Below are 23,043 nucleotides of genomic sequence, written 5' to 3'. Positions count from 1 at the left end.
TTACAGATTTTCTCTTTATTCACAGCCTATATGACTGATCCATGCTTAAAGCTCCTGGTTTTGTCTATAAATATGTTTAAGCTCGTGATTCAGTCTGCTGTTAAACCTAAACAGGTTTTCCATTAATAATGTATTAGAGAGAATGGATTTCAATCTTATATTAATCAAGTTACTTTAATAAGCTGAACACATGCAGGCAAAAAAAAAATGAAAACAAGAATTTTAAAGCAAGCTTTTAGTGGAGTTGGCCTCTATTGCTCAATGTTGCTCGAACAGATGAGACACTGAATAGGCTTTTGGCGAAACAACACATAAAAAACAGAAAACAGTTCTCATTGCTTTCCCTTGCCGAGAAAATCATAACAGCACTATGAAAAATCTTAAATTATGGAAGAAACTAGAAAAGAAACAAATTTAAGCCTAGATTAGACCTAAAGGCCAACAATTCTTGCCAAGGATAGAAAAACTATGAAGTGCATACTGATAAAGGGGAACAACAGCCTTTAGTGGCATTCCTGTGGTAGGTTATAACAAGACAAATAATTGATGCAATAAAAAGGACTGAGAAGAGAAAAATTGCAGCACGACAGGCATCTGGGTGCAGTGCTTTTCTAACTGACACATCTTCAGAAGGCAAAAGGTTGCTTAAACTTAACATGTAGCCAAGGGCCCAGCCAACAGAAGTGTCTTCAGCCTGCAGAGCAAAGAAACATGATATGAGTCATAAATATACAGATTAACTTAGAGTTCATTTATTTACTAAACACATATACTGTATGTCTTGAAGTCTTGTTCTGGGCTTACTTTCTCCTGAAAGGAGATGTGCGGGAAGGAGAGATCATTGAAGCCATATCCTCTGATCAGGAGCGCATGCACAAAGACAGAATCTGCACAGTAGTCCCTCAAATAGTTCCCCTCGTCAGGAAACTTATTTTGCATCTGAGGTTAAAGAAAATAAGTAGAAATTTGATGGATCATATGTTACTCAGTTCCATTAACCATTATCTAATTTATTAAAAACTTGGTTTAGTAACATTCTAATTCTGTAATTTAATACGAATAAAAAACTTTCTCAGGGGACAAGTCATTTATGTTTTCTAAGCAAACTGTCACTTTGCACAGGCCCCGCCTACAATCATTTAAAGGTGACATAGAATGATTGAACGGGGTATTTATCCTTGTTTTGTGATGTGACATGTAGACAAAAATTTTTTTGTTTGGGTCTGTAATGCCTTAGAAGCTTCCTAAAAACCTCTCTCAGATAGCTCTATTAGGGTGGGGGATTTTAAACAAGTGGTTTTGCACCTATTTGGCTCCCCCTACTGGCTTAACTTGCAATCTCATTACTGATTGGCTGACTTTGCTGCCACTCAAAAAATGTAGCCAATTATTTAAAAGTGGAGGGGCAGGGAGATGCCTGTGATGTCATAAGCATCAGTTTTTCAGATTGGGTTGTTTTCTGGCTGACATTTCTAAAAGAGGAATTTCTATGAGACTGAGATGTTTAGCATGTCTAGCTCTTTTCATATGTTTGTGAATGCGGGTAGACTACCATTATTCAACAAAGACAAGGTAAAAATCGTTTTTCATTCTCTGTCCCCTTTAAAGACCACAGTTAGGTCATAATTTCTATTTTAAATCTTCATTACATAATTTATTAAAAATGAAATAAGATGTCTGTCTTTTTGAAAATGGTGCATGTTTTTAGTATAAGTAACAGTAAATGGGAAGGTAAGCAGCAGCTCATTTGCATTTAAAGAGACACACACACACACACACACACACACACACACACACACACACACACACACACACACACACACACACACAAAAACAGCACTTTTCCCTACACAATCAAAAAGGGGGCCTTTTTAGCATGGTATAATAAATAATCCAGGCACTTTGCAGGCACATTCTGGGGACACCTGAGACTGATATGAAACTTTAAAGTTGATCTTTAAAGTGTAAGATTTAATTTTGTGAAGTATTAACACGGCATCTTTTGGTTAAAAACACATTCAGGATGGAGAAAATTGTCGTTTTAAAATTGCAGGTCTAAATAAAATAGCTCTGCTGAGTGGAAAAGCCTCCTGAAAGGTCATGTTGCAGACAGCACGGGCAGCGTTTTCTAAGTGCACTGGGAAGGTGATGGTGATGCCTGCGGCTTTCTGTAGGAAGTCAATAGTGTAGAAGAATGAAGAAAATGCCTGTGTAAGAGAGAATGTGAGGATTACATAATCATAATTATTAAGTGGTTATATAAAAAGATTTTTTAGATACACCCTACTACACAATAAAGACAGTAGATGAATATTGGGGTTATTTTTCAACCAAATGACATTTGTAAAATGCTGTCAAATACCTCACCAATAATTTTAACTTTTATATCTGGCTGTGTTACAATTTAGGAGAACATTTAAAATAGCACACTTTGTTCCATATAATGCAGTATGAAATCTCCTACCATAAAGTTTCCTGTAATGTTGGGCTGGAAGACTCCATCAAAAGAGCATTTGGAATAAGAACAGTTGTTGAAAGAGAAGAGTTGAGAAATATTTCCCCGGCATTGATTGAAATTTCCACTGCCAGTTATTTTCAGGTTTTCATCAGGTTTATAAGGAGTTTGTCTGTAAATGCATGGAGAATCAAACACGCTGCCCAGCTGTATGGAGTCACTGTAACCTGCAGGATAGCAGGGGTGAACTACAGAACTGTCTGATCCCTGAGTCTGTAAGACATGCAAAGAAATTGATAACATCAATTATTTTAGTATGTGTACATAGTGCTTGTGATATAAAACAAGGGTGTCAAACCTTACCGTATAGCATTCATCAAAGAATAAAAAAATCTATCTAAAAGTTAAATAATTAGTAGTACGCTTAACTGTTATCAGATGTGCCAGCAGTCTGAGTAAGACCTGATCTTTCCCGTAACACAGAAAGCTCTGAGTGTAAATGTTATAGTCTCGTCCATACAGTCGCAGATTCATCAGGTTGTCCGTGTCCTCTACTATCTGCTCCGTCTCAAATGTGATCTGAGTTGAAGCTCCTCCCAAGTCTAAAGCACCAACCATCTCTTTGCCTGGGAACAGCCATTGACCCACGAAACCATACAGGAGCAGAATAAACATTAGTGCTACATTTATATGTGGCAGATACTTGTACTGAAAAGTGACTTAAGCTAAACATTTTATCAGCATGTATTTTTACTATAATATTCCCTGCGTATCGAACCCATGACTTTGGTGTTGATACTAGTATGCACATTTAGCCATTTAAGCTTTATTATAGCTAAATCCCATAACATTTTTCAGTTAAAAATGAACATGTGCATCAATGAGCCTTCACAGCTTTTTCTTCCTTGGACCACTTTTGATAGGTACTGACCACTGCAGACCGAGAACATCCCACAAGAGTTTTGGAGAAGCTTTGACCCAGTTGTCTAGCCATCACAATTTGGCCCTTGTCAAAGTCGGTCAGATCCTTACGCTTGCCCATTTTTCCTGCTTCTAACACATCAACTTTGAGGACAAGTGTTAGGTAATTGCTGGAAAAATGGGCAAGCGGAAGGATCCAAGAGACCTCGACAAGGGCGACCAAAGCTCATTGATGCACATGGGGAGCGAAGGCTGGCCCATGTGGTCTGATCCAACAGACGAGGAACTGTAGCTGACATTGTTGAAAAAGTTAATGCTGGTTCTGATAGAAAGGTCTAGTGGAGTCCATGCCTCGATGGGTCAGGGCTGTTTTGGTGTCAAAAGGGGGCATACACAATATTAATATTAGGCAGGTGTATGGCTGATGGGTGAATATATGGGCCTTACATTGATAAATTTCTCAAGCAGGTAGTTGACTGTGACCCATCCATAGGCTCCCTCCTCTTCTCCACTTAAAATCGTGGCTCCTTTGAAGCTGAACGGGTAGGTCATTAGCTTATCTCCCACTTCCTTCATAATCTCATCTGACTCTTTGGGTTTAGAAATACTGTGATATGAGACAAATGTTTATTCAAACCAATCTATTAATATATTATGTTTTTATGCAATATTATCAAAGGCATAGTCATGTCAACGTATTGTTTAATAAATTGTGGAATAGTCATTTGTTAAAGGAAACAACAAGTGACATGGAATAGGAGATACACAGTATAGGCCTAATAATGATCATCATCTTATCAGAGTTGTCATACTTCAACAGTCTCATGCCCGCTGTCGCCCCAAGATACAGAGGAGTGCGTTTGTGTCTAGACTCAGGGATGTCCTGTACAGCTTGATCCATACATTCCTGAAGGCTCTGGGCTGCTCCTCCACTGATACCCGCATAACTGGAGATCCCACCTCCTGGGAGAAATAAGAAGAGATCTGAACTGAAACTTCACTTACAATTTCTAAAGCAAAAGATTAAAATGAAATGGTGAATTGTGTATCATATAGGGGGCGTGCACACCAAAGCGCTTAGCTGAAAAACTTGATACTTCTGCTTTGTTTACAGTCATTAAACGACGCGCTGGTTGGTTGTTGTGATATTTGTCCCACCCTCCTCCACTGTGATTGGGCAGCCAAGTGAGAAGTGACATTGACGAGCTAAGCGTTTCACCCAAAGTTGAAATTTTTTTAACTCTCGGCGCTCAGCGCAAACAAAACCTGCCAGCTACAGGCATTTTTGAAAAGCAAGGCGCTCACATTGAAAACAATTAAAAACATACATGGGCGTAAACGCCTTGGTGTGCAAACCCCCTTACACTCTCAAAAATAAAGGTGCTTAAAATGTTCTTCTTTTTTGGTTCCTCAAGGAACCATTTAGTCAAAGGTTCTTTAAAGAACAATTTCCTTAATTCATTTTTTAAAATCTGAACAAATCTGAACTTTTTTACCTTAAAGAACCTTTTATGAAACAGAAAGGTTCTTCAGATGTTACAGTTGCTTTATTAAAGAACAATTTAGACAGAAAAGGTTCTTCTGTGGCATCATGAAGCACCTTTATTTTTTTATAGTGTATATGCTTAGATGTTTTAACTCACACTAGTATTTACCTGTACTTCATTCTGCTGTCTCTCGTACCCTTTGCGTTGCACTCTGTGTGTTGACTGACAATGCCAGTTCCATTGTATTTGTTTGCTGGCCATTTGTAGATGTACATGGAAGTATGAGAAGATCCAGCATCCAGGACTATTCCATACATGAAAACAAACATGAGCATATCTTATAGGAACATGCAGCTGGATAATATTGAAACAATCAGTGCAGATTAAATGCATTTAAGCAATAAACTGTAATACATTTAAAAAATTCTGTTTCACCTGCAACCTAGTTTGCTTTACAGTTCAAAGAAAAAAGCAAAACCTAGGGCTAAAAAGAAAATGTACTGCATAAAAGATGACATTTCACGTACTTAGTCAGATATTCAAAGGGGACCAAGTCAAAGGAGACCAGTTTGGTTCCCCACATTCTTTAATACTTTCCATATGACATACAGTACCATATATAACCTGCATTCTGTTTATCTATCAGGCTGCTTCAGTCCAGGTGAACTTGTTTATGTGTATTTGGCGCCACCTACTGCATACTGTACAGCGGGTGTACAGTATGATTAACATAATAATCGTCTAGAGCTCGTTTTTTGAGAGCTATTTTCGTGAAAAAATGTCGTTTTATATTTGGAACAATACGTATATGCATTGTAACCTACTGTTATTTTAATTTTATTACCATGAACTTTGCTGGTCCTTCGACGTCTTCAGTGTTGATCACGAGCAAAAGAATGCCGATGAATGAAAGAAACAAAGTTGCGATGGCGATAAAGATTTGGCTTTGCATTGCACTTTGTAGGCTATGGTCCTTTGATGTAGAGTTGTAGGTTTGCGTTGGATAAACGCGTCTTCTAAATGACTATATGTAAGCGAAAATACAATAAAAACATTAGTTATGATGCTTCAAGTAATCCTATAAGACATCCGACCCCTGCGGTGTTTACTTCATCCTAAAGTAAGCAGACCTGTCAAACAGGTCCAAAACAGCAAACTATCATCCGTATACGTAAAAGGTTTGTGGTTTCAGTAAAATATTTTAATATGACAGCATGTAATTCGTCAGTGCTATTTCTTATGAGGCAACTGATGAATATGTTCAGGATCACATCTGGGTCATTTTGTGTGGTGTGGCGCAAGTAGGCTTCTATAATAACACATAAATCCCATTTGGTGCCATACATAAACAAACAGACAGCCATTAACCTCTTTGTTTTAGTTACTTTAGTTATTTTTATCGTTGTGGTTTTTTTAATCGTTGGTATTATTGTCTACTACACTATGGTGAAGTATCACATACAAAAACTCCGAAATATTACACACTGCATGCGAACAATGCGAACAATAGACACTATGGGGCGCTATAACAAACTGGCATAAATCCTATATAATCATTGGGCTAGTTTAGTTTCAAACACATTACGATTAAAAACTGGTGAAAGCTGACATGCGGATAAGTGTGTAGGACTATTTTTTTTACTATAATAATGATTATGTTTGGTAGTGGGAGAGAAAGTTTAAAAAATGTCATTGTATTAGATAGTCCTAACGTTATCGCTTGTCGCCGTAATAAATGACAGACCCTTTTAAGATCCTAAACTTGAACTGAAGACGAACTTAAACAAAAAAGGGAGTCCTAAGATGTTGATATAAGTTGTAAAACACATGCCACATGCATAAGATTTATATAGCCTGGCTATACTAACCACATGGGAATCGTTGAGAGAAGCCTTGAAGATCTCCAAATCAGGCCGATAAACTCTGTGGGAGTGAATAGTGAAAGCTCTGAAAAACTGGAGCGAGGCTTTTTTCTTAATAGAAAAAGAAATAAATAACGTTGTAGTTATTACCCACTCCTTGATTGGTTAGAGATCTCTGTTCACTTCTGCAGCAACAATTTGGTGTGTTCTTCGACTTCATGCGGCGCTGCAAGAACCAACATGCGGATGACGTCAAAGTACCGCGAGAGCGTTTCAAAATTAGACTTCTACGTGGGATGTCTCGACTCGCTCTCGCGGTACTTTAACGTCATTTACCTGACGGTTCTTGAAGCGCCGCATGAAGTCAAACAAGCTTATTGATTTGGAATTGTCTGGTGTGTTGAATGTTGTGATAGCATTGTAAACAACATATAAGATATACATTTTCACATGAATAATACAACAAGACAATTTCCTAATATGACTTCCTTACAGTTTATATACAGTGTGGGCCATCCTGACGGCATTTATAGCTTCATCTAAGCTTCCTTCATGCCAGCCACAACAATGTGACTGTGTGCAGGACAGTCGGTAATACTTTTACTACTTAAATGTCCTAATATAACCAAGGCCTAGTCCTGGATTTATCAAAGCCATGTCCGGGTAATCGCCCCTTAAATGTTTTACAATAAATTGGATCAGGGTTTCAGAGATTACTATTTATTATAGGCACAGTAAGCACTACTGATCGTAATCGAGTGCCGTTTATGTAAAAATACACACGTCTCACATATTATGTGATAATTTAATGACATACAAAACTTTGCATTATTTAGCAGAAACAAAAGCAATACAGTTTTCAAAACTGCAATTCATTTTGGTAAACATATAAAACTTCAATTTTGAACATTTCAGTGTCTTTAACTTCATATTGAATCATACAGAATGCTACATAAGCAACATTAAGCAAACAACAATTGCTTTTGATTGGTTCAAGGGATAGTTCACCTAAAAAATAAAAATTCTGTCATCATTTACTCACATTCATGTTGTTAAAAACCTTTATAAATTTATTTGTTCTGATGAACACAAATAAGTAATGTTTGTAACCAAACTGATCGTTGACATCCATAGTGGGAAAAAGAATACTATTGAAGTCAATGGGCCTTTGATCTTCCTTTGTGTTCATCAGAACAACATGAGGGTGAGTAAATGAGAGAATTTTCATTTTCTATCCCTTAAGGCACAGTAGGCATAGCTTACCTAAATTCACATAAACCACATTTGTTTAAAAAAAAAAAAAAGACAAAGTCGCACAAATAAAAACACTGGCAAAACCTCCTCTGTTTAAGCAAAACTGGCAAAATATCCTAAAATATTACTAAAAAGAAATAAATTGCTGAAATGTAAATACAAAAAAGTAATACAAAATGCTTATACATGTACACTTCTTTTGCATGATAATTGTTGTTGTATTGTAAACATTAGAGGTTGGCCAACTATCTTCGCTAAGGACAGAAAATCTCTTCAACGCATAATAATATACAAGGCAAACAATGTAATTCATTCAGTGCCTTGCGTTCGTTATTAAACAACACCACCACCACCACTTTCTTTCTTATCGCCTTCTTTCTTACAGTTAGCACGCAGCAGAAAAAATATAGCCATTATAAGAAGGAATGAAAAAAGGATGACCAGGGCATTCCAGGCATGAGGATTCAGTCCTTTTCTCAGAGATATATCCTCGGCAGGAAGCAGGTTGCTTAAACTTAGCATGTAGCCAAGGGGCCAGCCAACAGAGGTCTCTCCCGCCTGCAAACCAAGGTAACATGTTGACATTTTCTTATCAAGGCATAACAACATTCAAAACTCGACTCTATCTATTAGGATATTATTGGATCATGAACGGTATCCTCTATATACAGTAGCAGGTGGTAGGAGGGGAGGGGTAAAACATAAGACATTTACATTTATTTATTACTAGCAGATGGTTTAAAGGTGCAGTGTGTAATTTTTAGAAGGATCTCTTGACAGAAATGTAAAATCATATACTAAACTATATTATCAGGGGTATATAATGACCTTTCATAAGAACCGTTATGTGTTTATTACCTTAGAATGAGATGTTTTTATCTACATACATCGAGGGTCCCCTTACATGGAAGTTGCCATTTTGTGCCACCATGTTTCTACAGTTTTTTTACTAAGTTGTCTCCGATGATGGCATGTTTGTCCGGTGGCTACAATAGCTTCTCTATGTGTTTAAAAAAGAAAGGGGTGAGCAGTGGACTGAGCCGTTGGTTGCAATTCGCACCTCACCACTAGCTGCTGCTAAAATTTACACACTGCACCTTTAATGCAAAGCACCTTACAAACGAGAGAGCATTTAACACTTTGTCAATGAGCTTACATAAAGTGCAGTTTACAAAGCCATATTGGGTTGTAGCTAGGAAATTTAAACATCATATTATAATTTATTTATTTATTTATTTTTTGACAGGTATTAGTCAGGTAAATGCAAAAAAATATGAGTTTTGATGACAGTCGTCAGGTTTTGACTGAGATGGCCTTGAGCAATGCATCTTTCTCTTAATTGCTCCCCCGGGTGCTGCATTGATAGCTGCCCGCTGCTTCGGTTGTGTGTGTGTGTGTGTTTACTACTTGCAGTGCATGTGCTCACTACTTACTGGGATAGGTTAAATGCAGAAACCACATTTCAAGTATGGGTGGCCATACTTGACAAACATGTCACTTTAATCAAAACAGTAATTAGTGAAGGCTTTCATTTGATGGATTTATATCCATACAGGGCTGCCTTAAAGCGGGGCTTACCTTTTTCTGGAAAGATATGTGTGGGAAGGAGAAATCATTAAAGCCATATCCATTTATCAGGAGCTCCTGGACAAAGATGGAGACTGCACAGTAATCCTTCGAACGGTTTCCCTGATCTGGAACCTTAGTGTTTATCTAACAGATGAAAAGCAGAAGTTAGAATTTTAGCGAGAGTTCTTTAAAAAAAAACACCTATAGAGATTTTCTGAAGGCGTATCTAAACTCTATTTAAAATTTTGAATCAAATACTGGCCACTAAAGCCTGGCCAAATAAATAGGTCAGCAGATCTGTATACACTACATCGTGGAATCCAGAGTACACATATTAAATATCTTCATTGAAGATGAAGGCAAGTTCTCTGAGAACCTGAGACTCTCGGACTTTGGCCCAGTAGTTGATTGCTGAGATAGAGAGAAAGTCTATATCTCCAAATAGCAGGCTCAAAATAAGCCCATCGGGGTGGTACCTCTTGAAGGCTCATGTTGCAGACAGCACGGGCAGCGTTCTTGAAGTGTGCTGGGGAGGTGATGGTGATGCCAGCAGCTTTTTGAAGGAATGAATAAGTGTAAAAGAATGCAGAAAATGCCTGTACCAAAGAAAGATTACATTGTAATAATTATGACACAAAGCACCCAGGAGATTAATTTTAATTCATTCAAAAGCATTAAGCTGCGCTATTTAATAACTGCTTTACACACAAATCAAGACACTAATGTATCTCTAATAGCTCAAGAGATGAAAAATAAATAGCATATTATGTCAGTTGATAAACATATACATTTAAACAGAGTGCATGCTGTATAACGTTAAATGGACACTCCACTTTTTTTTGAAAATAAACTAATTAGATTTTTATCTTTTTGGAATCCATCCATTAGGGTCTGGTGCTAGCACTTTTAGCACAGCTTAGCATAATCCACTGAATCCGATTAGATCATTAGCATCGCGCAAAAAAATGACCAAAGAGTTTCAGTATTTTTTCGATTTAAAACTTGACTTTTCGGTAGTTACATCGTGTACTAAGACCGACAGAAAATTAAAAGTTGCATTTTTCTAGGCAGATATGGCTAGGAACTATACTCTCATTCTGACATAATATCAAGGACTTTGCTGCTGGAACATTGCTGTAGCAGGCGTAGTGATATTACGCACTGCCCGAAAATAGTCCCCTTGGTTACTTTCAATAGCAGGGGACTATTTTTTTAGGCGCTGCGTAATATCACTATGCCTGCTGCAGCCATGTTACAGCAGCAAAGTCCTTGATTTTTAGGCTATGCTATGAGAGTATAGGTCCTAGCCATAACTGCCTAGAAAATCGCAACTTTTAATTTTCCATCGGTCTTAGTACACGATGTAACTACAGAAGATTCAAGTTTAAATAGGAAAAATATCCAAACTCTTTGGTTATTTTTAGCGTGATGCTAATGGTTTAATCAGATTCAATGGATTATGCTAAGCTATGCTAAAAGTGCTAGCGCCAGACCGGGAGATCAGCTGAATGGATTCCAAAAAGGTAAAAATCAAATGTTTAACTCTAGGGGAGCTGGAAAATGAGCATATTTAAAAAAAAAAGTGGAATGTCCCTTTAATGTTCCATTAAAAGTAATAAGGAATCTCCTACCATAAAGTTTCCTGTAATGTTGGGCTGGAAGACTCCATCAAAAGAGCATTTGGAATAAGAACAGTTTTTGAAAGAAAAGAGACGAGAAACATTTCCCAGACACTGATTGTAGTCTCCAGTACCAGTAATTTTCAGGTTGTCATCAGGTTTATAAGGAGTTTGTCTGTTAACGCATGGAGTATCAAACACGCTGCCCAGCTTTACAGTGCCACTGTAACCCGCAGGATAGCAGGGGTGAATTACAGAGCTGTCTGATCCTTGAGTCTATAAGACACACAAAGAAATAGAAACGTTAAGTATGGTAGCAAACTGAACACTCATGTTCATCTCAAAATCATTTAAAATATGCTGGATGATTTTAAATGGATAGTTCACCCAAAAATAAAAATTCTGTTACTAGTTAGTCACCTTCAATTTGTTTCAAACTTTTACAAATTTCTTTGTTCTGCTGAACACAAAAGAAGATATTTTGATCAACATTTGTTACCAAATATTGTTACAAATATCTTCCTTTGTGTTCAGCAGAACAAAGAAATGTATACAGATTGGTAACAACTTGAAGGTGACTAACTGATGAGAGAATTTAAATTTTTTAATGAACTTTCCCCCTATAAATTATTTGATAGAGAGATGTGGTAATATGTGTATAGGTGCTGTTTAAAGGACAAGTTTGGTATTTTACACTTAAAGCCCTGTTTTCAGATTGTTTATGATGAAATAGAACGGTTTTGACTGAAATTTCGACATATGCGGCTGCCCCTATAGGTGCACTGGAACAATCCTTCCTAAAATGCATTAAACTTTTGTTTACAAAGATGTGAAACTCACCGAGTGGTCAGGGGTGTTCACTAATATGCTCACACAAAAATCGCTGCAAAAGATGCGTTCCAACAGGTGTTTTAGCATTCGTTGTAAACTTGTGGACCTATTTTTCCAAACGCCTCACACCTGTATATTGTTCTATTGAGAGCTTGAATAATAGACACTCCAGCCCAGTTGGTGGCGATAATCCGCCTTTGCCAATTGCAAGAATAGAAACAAAGTTCCCGGCACGGAGTAATACCGTACCTCACAGCACATCTAATACAAGTCAATGGGGTTGGCAAAAACTACGATAAAACCTGTTGGAATGCGTCTTTTGCAGCGATTTTTGTGTGAGTATATCAGTGAACACCCCTGACCACTCGGTGAGTTTCACGTCCTTGTAAATGAAAGTTTAATGCACTTTAGGAAGGATTGTTTCAGTGCACCCATAAACCCATTATAGAGGTGGGAGGTGATACAAGAAACACCCGAAAATTCTCGGGCCAGCATCATATGTCCAAATTTCAGTCAAAACTGTTCTATTTCATCATAAACAATCTGAAAACAGGGCTTTAAGTGTAAAATACCGAACTTGTCCTTTAAGGTTATTTGTTTATAATTCTATATGCTACAATATGAAGGTAATACTTAACCGTTATCAGCTGTGCCAGCAGTCTGAGTAACACCTGATCTCTCCCATAGCACAGAAAGCTCTGGGTGTAAATCTTATAGTCTTTCCCGTACAGCTGCAATTTCATGAAATTATCCTTGTTCTCTATCGTTTCTTCAGTCACAAAAGTGATCTGAGTCGAAGCTCCACCAAAGTCTAGTGCACCGATCGTGGGTCTGCCTGGGGACAGCCAGTGACCCACAAAACCATACTGGAAAATGATCAAGGGAGAGATGAGAGAGAAACTGAAAGCAGGGTTGGTGGCAAATAAAAAATAATTTTTTAAGTACGTTCAAAAAACGTTGATGTTGGGCCTTTTACTGACGGCATGCACTGGTTTCTGCATCAAACCAGCATGCACGTTTTTATGAAAAGCATGATTTGTTAATACGTCATGCTTATACTAAACTGACTTCTGAGGCCCTTATGCCCGGAGTACAGTCTGTTTTTTACGTGTACGCAAACGTACGCGCACGATCGAATGCACATCCTTGCAAAGTATAGTTTACTTGACTCATGTATGCTCGCAGACGTTCAATGCATGTGCATTGCGACAAAATGCAATGCATCTCCTGGGCTACATGATACATTCTCTTCTAGGTGCATGTGCATACTGTATGCGCACCACCAGATTTTTGAAACCCTGCATATATTGTACGCGTAGGTCGCGCATGCATGTACAGAAGAGTATGTAGGCTATGAGGGGTTTTGCAAATTGTCGCAATGCGTATGCATCAGCGCACATGTATAAGTCAAATTAACTATGCTTCGCAAGGCTGTGTGCATTCGACTGTGCGCTGTGCAAAACAGACTATACCCAGGGCTTTGTTGTGTTTCAACTGGTTTTGAGAATGGCATATTTTGTTTCTTAAAAGAGCAAATTACTGCAGACACATGCTTCCTTATTAAGAACAGTCTAGATGTATTATAACTACTGAAGGAGGATAACAATTTTTATGCTTTAAAGGAAAACGCCACCGTTTTTCAATATCTTACTACGTTCTTACCTTAACTTAAACAAATGAATAAATACCTATCTTTTCTCATTGCATGCACTTTTAATCTTTGTACAGCGCCTCGTGAATTTGTTAGCATTTAACCTAGCCGCATTTATTCCTATGGCTCCAAACAGGGATGAATTTAGAAGCCACCAAACACTTCCATGTTTTCTCTATTGAAAGACAGTTACATGAGTAGTTACACGAGTAAGTATCGTGGCACAAAATAAAACTTTTGTTTGGAGCCATAGGAATGAATGGGGCTAGGCTAAATGCTAACACATTCATGAAGCGCTGTACAAAGATTAAAAGTGCAAGCATTGAAAAAAGATAGGTATGTATTAATTCATCAAGTTGAGGTAAGAACATAGTAAAATATTGAAAAACTGTGGTGTTTTCCTTTAAAGCATCAGTAGATAAAACAGAGTTCCATAAAATAGAGTTTTTTGAGTAACTTATAGCAATTTTCCTTTTAGACCAAATATTGATGACTGAACAAGATAGATATAATAAAAATGATTTAAAACACAGCCTTTACCTTAATATAGTTCTCAAGCAGGTAGTTGACTGTGACCCATCCATAGGCTCCCTCCTCTTGTCCACTTAAAATCGTGGCTCCTTTAAAGCTGAACGGGTAGGACTTCAGCTTATCTTCTACTTCTTTCAAAATCTCATCTGACTCTTTGGGTTTAGAAATACTGTGATAAGACACAAGCATGTATATTTGTTATCTTACAAAGCATTCCACTTTATTTCAACACAGTTTTTCCATGCTCATGTACCGTATTATTGTTCCTGCAGGTTTAAATGACAACTGGGGACTTTGTATGGCCTAAATTATATTGGCATGGCAGTAATGGGTGCATTGCAAATTCAGTGCTAATAAACTAGACTGTTTCTCATTAAATGAACTAAATGATTAACTGATTTTACCACAGTAACAAAACCCTGTGAGCTTCCTGACTCACTTCAACAGTCTCATGCCTGCTGTCGCCCCAAGATACAGAGGAGTGAGTTTGTGTCTAGGTTTGGGGATGTTCTGAACAGCTTGTTCCATACATTCCTGAAGGCTCTGGGCTGCTCCTCCTTTAATGCCCGCATAACTGGAGATCCCACCTCCTGGTTAGAGAAAGTGAGATAAAGTGAAAGAGGAAGAAAGAGTCATCAAACAACTAAAGCAATCATCATCAAATTCCGCATAATATTTTAGGAAGTATGCCCACCCAGATTTGAACTTCCAGTTTCTATTTTATTAACCAAGATCATGTTAGAGTCCCGATTAAATACAAATCTCTCTTTATCTCAACAGGTATCATTTTGGAATATTGTGAAAACTAGTTACTTAGTACAAGCACTTCGTGTATTGTGTTGTGCTATCTGTGTGGGCCATCTGTGCTTTTCACTTATTAATGTAAAGCTGCTTTGAAACAATCACCAATTGTGAAAAGCGCTATAAATAAAATTGAATTGAATTGAACTTCTTTTTATTGCCTCCCTATGACAAATAACTTTGTTTTCTAATTTTGGGGTAAAAACGTAAATGCCTAAATGTAAATGTATTGTCAGATCTGCAGATGAGCTCGAGATGAATCAGAATGATTATGAAATGTTCATAAAGGTCACAGTAAAGGCATCACCACAAAACAGGAAGTGTGCAAGTATGCACATATGCCAACCTTTATTTTTACCATTTCCATTTCATTTATGAAGAGAAACTAAAAGCAAAACTAATTCATAATCTTACGTTGTTCTTCAAAAAAATGAAGTAAAACTTCTCATTTCCAATGCATGGAATGTGGCAATGTTTCTTACGCAAGCAACTCTTAGAAAGTCTAATACATATCGAAACCAAGTCTGCGTATCCAATATACCGTACAGATAAATATATATATATAAGAAAACAATGCACACCCAAGGTAGTAATGCGGCACGCCACGATGCGGTGTGCCGTTACACCGCAGGTGTGCATTATTTTCAAATAATTCAAAGGACCGGAGTAAATTATTCCTCTTATACCACGGTTACCACAAACATTGCTCTGGTGCCTTTTTGTAAGACATTTGAAAAGTTAGGTGTGCTGTTATCGAAAAATAATGCATACCCGTGAAACATTTCTCAACCAATCAGAATACAGCATTTAACAGACCCGTGGTATAGGGATATCATATTTATAATAAGGATAGTTTGAGCAGTCTTACATTGGATATTATTTTCTTTACACATAATTTATTTACTCACCTTTAACATGACACTCTAAGTGTTGACTCACAACGCCTGTACCGTTTTGTTTATCTGCTGGCCATCTGTAGATGAACATGGCTGTATGGGAGGAACCAGCATCTAACACTATGCCATACTGTAACAAACAATAGATCAAAAGAACTTAAAGATACAGCTGCAATAAAATGTACTCCATATAAAGCACTTTCACCAATATTTTTAAATGGCACAAATGTTTTATTTAATGCATTTATTAATTTCCATCCATTTAAGAACTACATGAGCAATACAATATGTTACACTTTGCTTTTTTATCTTTTTAAACATACTGGTAAAGCCTATTCAGAATATAATCAAAAGGTGACAAAGCCACATCTTATTGACACAGCTTTTCATTTAGTGTAAAAACAGGGTGTGTGGGCTTTAGTAATATGCATTGTTATCATGTATCATGCATACAGTAACATGTTCATTATAGATAATACTTTGGGTATTATTTGCCGTCCATTTGGAGCTTTGCTTGCACACAATTGCTTTAAAAATGATCAAAGTATAAACTGTTGAACCTTTTCCTTAGCTAATTCATAATGCAAAATACACTGAAGAAAAAAGATTCATTGAATTTAATCTATTTTTTAAGGTAAGTGGTTGCAATCAATTTATTTAAGCTACATTTAAACAAAAAAGATTAGTAAAGTAAAATAAAATATTAAACTTTTGTTTAAATGTAGCTTAAATAAATTGATTGCCACTTACCTTAAAAAATTGATTAAATTCAATGAATCATTTTTTTCAGTGGTGTCTTCAGGTTACCATGGCTCACATAGAGCTGCCTAAGCAAATATGATGATTCATTTGAAAATCAAAAACATCTTTGATGTCCTATTTTCAGCACAATGATCAAATAAAGTATTAAATAAGCGAAAGATATAAAAAACAAATGCCATTTATATATTATGTCTCTTTTATGACACACCTGCACTGCATGCTCCAGAGTGATTGTGTATTTTGGGCAAGACACTACCTGAACTCTATTCATACATGCAAACCATGATAATCTCAACCAGTATCCAGGCTTTGCCTACAGTTTGCATGCGCTTGCAGTTGAATGGTAATCTCTACAAGCTCTTCGTTTCAAAGATCTCTGTGTTATTTAGGCAACTCGAAACATGTTTGAGTTTGCTTATCAACATTGACTCACTGTCATTGTCTTCCAGTTAAAATAAAATGTCCCTACATAAAATACAGTAGTAATAACAATGAACTCTGTTGGGAAAGTTAGGACAAACTAAACCTTTAAATATGGATTAGATTAAAAACTCATAATATGTTGGATTTCAGTAAAAGGGAAAAAAAATTAATTTTATAATCTGCTGAGAAATTTGAATAATGGATTTAGGAGAAATATGATGAATGTTTCAACATCTCGTTTAAAGCTGGGGTAGTGAAACAGGGGCAAGTAGAAGTATGTATATATTGATTTACTTTAAAAAGAACATATATTACTGTACAAAAATCTTCATGGGCTGACACTTATGAAAAATAAACAAGATTTTATTATAGTAAAAGTATACTACCCTTTTTTTTGTAAACTGATTACCATTTTGCATTACCATAGTTTTAATACACATCTTATGGTCCCTGTATTTAAAAATTTGTAAAGTTGGTTACTCTGCAAATATCATAGTAAAACTAGTTACTGTAAACGCATTCATTCTACGAGACAGCAATCACTAATGCTTATGCAAGACTCAGTAAGTCCCATAAATCAATGAGTACAACAAGAAATGTGAAACCGATGTGCAAAGTTTATTTGCACAACCGGAACTAATTGATTCAAAACACAGATAAGCAGGCTAACTTACAATCTCTTTCGACTGAAACGTTGCACGGCAGTGAGATGCTTACTGTACTTCACACAGACCTCTTCTTTTTAAGCTGTAGCAGGTTTATTGAATGAAAAATAATATATTACCATGAACTCTGCTGGCTCTTTGATGTCTTCAGTGGGAATGACGATCAGAAGAATGCCAACGATCGCCAAAACCAGAGCTGCAGAGGCGGTGATGATCTGGCATTGCTGTTGGTTACCCATGGATGCCGTGTATGCGACGCGATCCAGCGAGGAAAAGTGATAGCAACGACATTTGTTGGTAAGTAATAGTATTATATATAGTGACGTATGTTAAACGAGGCGGAAAGCCGGCAAAACAAGTGGGCATGGCACTTGAACATTGTTCCCAGCCATGAGTGTCATTTATCGTCGTGGCGCAACAGGTTGTAGTAAAACCACAGTTTCCGCTAAGTCAGTCAGTCAATCAGACATACAGACAGACGACTGCAATACTGTATATACAAACGCGATTTCTTTGCTTTTAAATGGTAAATGGACTGCATTTATATAGCGCTTTTTAACAGACCTATGGCCATCCAAAGCGCTTTACAATTTGCCTCACATTCACCCATTCACTCCCACATTCACACACCAGTTTAAATACTGGCAAAATGTTACACCTGCGTTTATAAACTTAGGCTTACAAACATTTAAAAACAAATGTTTTGTTGTAATCTCCATGAAGGACTTGAAATCCCCTCAGCTGTCAGGCTTTTATAAAACAGCATACTGTACCTGGCAAGGTTTCATTAATTGAACACCGCAACAAACATTTTGAGTAATTGTAATGCTTAAAAAGTCTTAAGCAATGTAAGTTAGTTTTTCAGTAGCTGCATCGATATTTCTCAGCTGTGCATGGGATGGACGAAACAAAAAAAGTGAATAAAAAATGGCAGAAAACAGAGGAAGCTGGCATTATCAATAATACAAACGTAATCCGCACGGCTTGATTATATATTAATGTCTTGTGAAGCCGCAGTCGTTTTTGCAAGAAACTGAACGATATTTACAACATTATTAGTGGGCCTCTGCCAAACATGAGCGCGATTTTGTTCTGTTGTTCTCTTAGTGCCAACTATAGACGGTTTCAGCAGTAACAACATAAACAAACAGCTTTCGTGGAACAAACATAACTTAGACGTAACATAAACTCACACATAAAATCAGTAGGCATGTTTGCCTTTGTGTGGCACCGCAATAACCGACAGGTGGATGACATCACAGTACCGCAAGAGCGATTTGACAGCAGACTCCTCCGTAGGATTTCTTGAATCGCTCTCGCATTATTTTGACGTCATCCACCTGTCGGTTCTCGCGTCACCACATTAAGTTGAACAAGCCTAAAACAGAGTCCTTAGAGTAGTTTATTTCTGATAACAAGCTTAAAGGTGCTCTAAGCAAATTCACGCGTTTTAGACAATAACATTTTTTTTGTTACATACCGGAAACATCTCCTCACTATCTGCTTGCTACCTGACCGCTGATCAAACTGTAAAAAAAGCAATCTCTGTAGACAGCCCAGGCTCCACAAACGGCAATAACAACACAGTGGCCAAACCTAGCACCACGAAACATAACAAAATGTTTCACCCAATAAACGACAAGAAGGATTTGGGGGTGGGGGTTGGGCTCGTTCATGAAAGCACGGAAGGGAGAGGGAGGGTGAGGAGTTAGCTACACTCCGTTTGTTTGAAAACAGTTCAAATATCAACAAAAAGTGACGTCGCACAGATTCGCTTAGAGCGCCTTCAATTGACAAGTAGATTACCGTAGTTAAAATCATAGCTACAGCGTACTAAAAACTACACTGAGCTAAAGTTACTGTGTAAAATGTGTACTATAATATACAATGTAAACTACAGATTGGCTGACCTCCCTTCACAAAGAAACCAAAACATTTGTTATTTTTCGACAAGGTAGTTGTTTCAGAGTTCAGTTTAGCCACTAGCCACAGCATTAATTAATTAAAGAGTAACTCAACCCTAAACCAACTTTTTTTAGTTAATGGTCTGTAAAAATGATGCTTTATTAGTGCAGTTCATTGATTTTAGTAAGTTTTTTGACATTTGGATATAAAGTGTTTCAATACTACAGTATATGGTGTAAAAACCTCTGAGTGCTGCCCTCTTCAGGTTGAATGGTGGCTACTGCAGTTGAATTTTCCTATTGGATGTTGGGTCCAAAAAATGACTTGTGACGTAAGCAGGATCAAGCTTACCACGCCCTTGTTACGATCTCACCACATACTTGGTACGAGCTTAGTTCGTCCCCTCGATCTCCATTGGGATCTTCCCACTTTCTTGCATTTTTCAAATATTGCCAGTGGGTGGAGTCAGGCTATGACCAGGGGTTTATTTACGCTTTAAATGGGGCCTAGAAGCAGCTGGAGCACAAATTTAGTGTTAAAAAGTTATACTTTCACTTTGTACACCTTTTATTGCATTATAAGAAATTAGTATTGTAGTTTTCAAATATGGTATAAGTTATCACAAAGGCACTCTCTGTTGCCTATGCAGTCTGTCTGAATGTGTTTGTTGAATGTGTGAGGTTTGCTGTTTGCAGTCGAGGGAGGAGTTGAAGAACCGTCAAGTCGGACACCTGCTGCTTGCCGTAGAGATGTGTGCGCTGTGTTATATTTTTTAATATAACTTTTTAATCAAATAAAAGTTGCAACCAGTTGCTGTTTATACTGTATGCCCGAAAATAACTGGAAACATCAACCTAGATTATTAAAATACCAATATAGTTTCGTCTGTCACCAGCATTGATAGCATATGTCACAGTCACACACATGCCTTCAGCGCCAGCTCAAGTTGGGACAAAATTTCTAACCGGCATGCACTGCTTTGAGTCAGCCGCCGTTCAGTCTACGCGGTGTCATGGAATTCTCCATACAACTACTAATACCCCTGGTTAGTCTTAATGATTGCACAGAAGTCAGTCAAAAGATGTAAGAAAATAATGTTTATAAAACGGGTAGTTCTGGTTCTTCATTCTGATTGGTTGAAATGCGTTTTAAGCCGTGATAAAATACCCCGGTAACCCCACGGTTCAGACCGCATTACATAAGTATCACTGCGCCACTGTTGCTGCGTACTGATTTATAAAAATAAACACCACAGTCTTTAATCCTATTTTTTTTTTGTCTACAATTGCACAATTAATGGCGATATCCAGATAAATGTCAATAAAATATTGTTGAGTTATCTCGTCAATAAAGAGAAAACGTTCCCTGAGTTTCTACCTCAAATTCATATTTCTGCTATTATCCACTGGGTGGCAATCTTACCCAACTTAAGGCGTAACTAAACCCCTGGTCAGAGCCTGACTCCACCCACTGGCAATATTTGAAAAATGCATGAAAAGTGGGCAGATCCCAACGGAGATAGAGGGGATGAACTAAGCCCGTACCAAGTGTGTGGTGGGATCGTAACAAGGGCTTGGTGAGCTTGAACCTGCTTACATCACGAGGTATTTTTTGGACACAACATCCAATAGGAAAGTTCAACTGCAGTAGCCACCGTTCAACCTGAAGAGGGCACAACCCAGACGTTTTTACACCATATATTGTAGTATTGAAACACTTTATATCCAAATGTCAAAAAACTTACTAAAATCAATGAACAGCACTATTAAAGCCCAATTCTTACAGATCATTAAAGGCAGAGTAGGCAGGTTTAAGTCTAAAAAAAGTCTATAACACTTTTTCCAAATTTGTTTAAACTGTCTTTATATACCAATACATAAGTAAAATGTAAGTACTCTGAAAAAGAGAGTATAAAAATCGAGCGTCTGTAGACCTCTCACGACTGTTTTAAACACAGCTAATTATTTCCATTCAGTCCACCCCCTCCCTTCTGGGTTTCTTCTAAAGCCACACCCCCAAAGCACATAAACGCGCGACGCCAACAGGCACTGCTGGGAGAAGCATTTACCTCAGACGAGTGGAGAGGAAAGATCGCGGTGCATGTAATAACATCATGTCAGAATCACATCATGTTATAATACACCTAACTTTATCACTATGAATATAAACAAATATGATGGCTTTTAGTACTCACTATTAAAGGATAATTCCGGTATTTAACACTTTGAGTCTCATTTCTGGTTTGTTTTGGATGAACTACAGTGATGGACACAGAAATTTTGACAATGGGTCTTGTCTTGAGTTTTTGACTCGTTTAGAAGCGTCTCTTGCCTGCTTCAGAATGGAAGTCAATGGCCATGCACAAACATGTCATTAAAACAACACTTAACGTTCATTTTCAAAACTGTGCTACTCACCGAGTGGTTCGTGGTGTTCGTTGATGGTTAAAAACAAGTTGTGTAGCGAAATACAGTTTCTGTCGTGTTTTATTTGGCATTTTGTAAAATTCCATTGACTTCTCTGGAAGACTCATTGCTCGCTGATATATCACTCCGCCGCCGCCGGAAAAGGGACTGTTTACATGTGGTTGTTGTTTTTTCGCTTGGTTTCTCTCAGAATAAATTTTTCCCATATTTGTAGGGCTGGACCAGAATATTCGAATATTCGTTCCGTATTTCAGTTTTGGGATTCGAATATATATATAAATATTTTACAGCGTTAATGCAGAGCTTTTGCCAAGCAGAAAGTGCGCTTCACGCTCCCGCTCTATAGGTGGCGCAGAGAGACCAACATCCATAGCCAACAGCCACCAAACGCACACCAGTGGAAGAGATCGCCTCAAACGGAAAACGCGCTTCCTGCTTTGACATTCACGCTAATAATGTTGTAAATAACATTCAGTTTCTTGCAAAAACTGATTGATTTGCTTCACAAGACGTCAATATATCACACGGAGTTATGGGGGATTACTGTTGTATTAGATATATATGCTTTAGCTCTTAAAGTGTGCGGATCGGTTGACTTGCATGACGGAGCACTGGGGTTTCTGCAAAATATCTTCTTTATTGTTCTGCCGATGAAAAAAACATATTGGATGGTGTAAGTGTTATAAATAAACTTGATTTTGAAAGTATGCTACCGTTTTATTACAGTTTGTTGGACTACGTTCATTCATGCTTCAGACTCAAATATAGAGCGGAAGTATATACGCGGTTGTGAGGTATCTGAAAAAATAGTTCCACTATAGCAAATAACAAGGATTGAAATCATACATTGCGCCAATATATTTGTTTTTAATCATCAACGAACACCATGAACCACTCAGTGAGTAGTACAGTTTTGAAAATGAACGTTAAGTGTTGTTTTAATGACATTTTTTGCATGGCCATTGACTTCCATTCTGAAGCAGTC

General features: G+C 37.4%; 1 protein-coding gene across 1 annotated transcript; it reads right to left on the bottom strand.

Moving 5' to 3' along the window:
• LOC129440162 (uncharacterized) lies at nt 1-18,304 on the bottom strand. Its single transcript, XM_073860792.1, has 17 exons — nt 17,847-18,304; nt 15,890-16,007; nt 14,620-14,770; nt 14,190-14,349; nt 12,637-12,864; nt 11,180-11,443; nt 10,025-10,144; nt 9,558-9,692; nt 8,315-8,537; nt 5,060-5,200; nt 4,189-4,339; nt 3,824-3,983; nt 2,885-3,112; nt 2,465-2,728; nt 2,088-2,207; nt 805-939; nt 1-694 (listed from the first exon to the last, which is right to left on the bottom strand). The coding sequence occupies exons 1-17, from the start codon at nt 17,964-17,966 to the stop codon at nt 467-469; spliced, it is 2,946 nt and encodes a 981-aa protein (XP_073716893.1). The 5' UTR covers nt 17,967-18,304; the 3' UTR covers nt 1-466.
• Nucleotides 18,305-23,043: the final 4,739 nt, after the last annotated feature.

The sequence above is a fragment of the Misgurnus anguillicaudatus genome, chromosome 22, assembly GCF_027580225.2.
Source record: "Misgurnus anguillicaudatus chromosome 22, ASM2758022v2, whole genome shotgun sequence".
Lineage (NCBI taxonomy): Eukaryota > Metazoa > Chordata > Actinopteri > Cypriniformes > Cobitidae > Misgurnus > Misgurnus anguillicaudatus.
Note: the sequence above shows the minus strand (reverse complement) of the source record. Positions and strands in the feature narration are given on the sequence as shown.

Bases quoted from the DNA above. Each gene is read 5' to 3' on its own strand.
- LOC129440162 (XM_073860792.1), bottom strand. From the start codon at position 17,966: ATGGGTAACCAACAGCAATGCCAGATCATCACCGCCTCTGCAGCTCTG. The intron at 3,113-3,823 runs GTAAGGCCCATA...ATTCTGCTCCTG, and splicing joins TGCTTGAGAAATTTATCAAT to TATGGTTTCGTGGGTCAATG. The intron at 695-804 runs GTAAGCCCAGAA...TTTGCTCTGCAG, and splicing joins ACATCTCCTTTCAGGAGAAA to GCTGAAGACACTTCTGTTGG.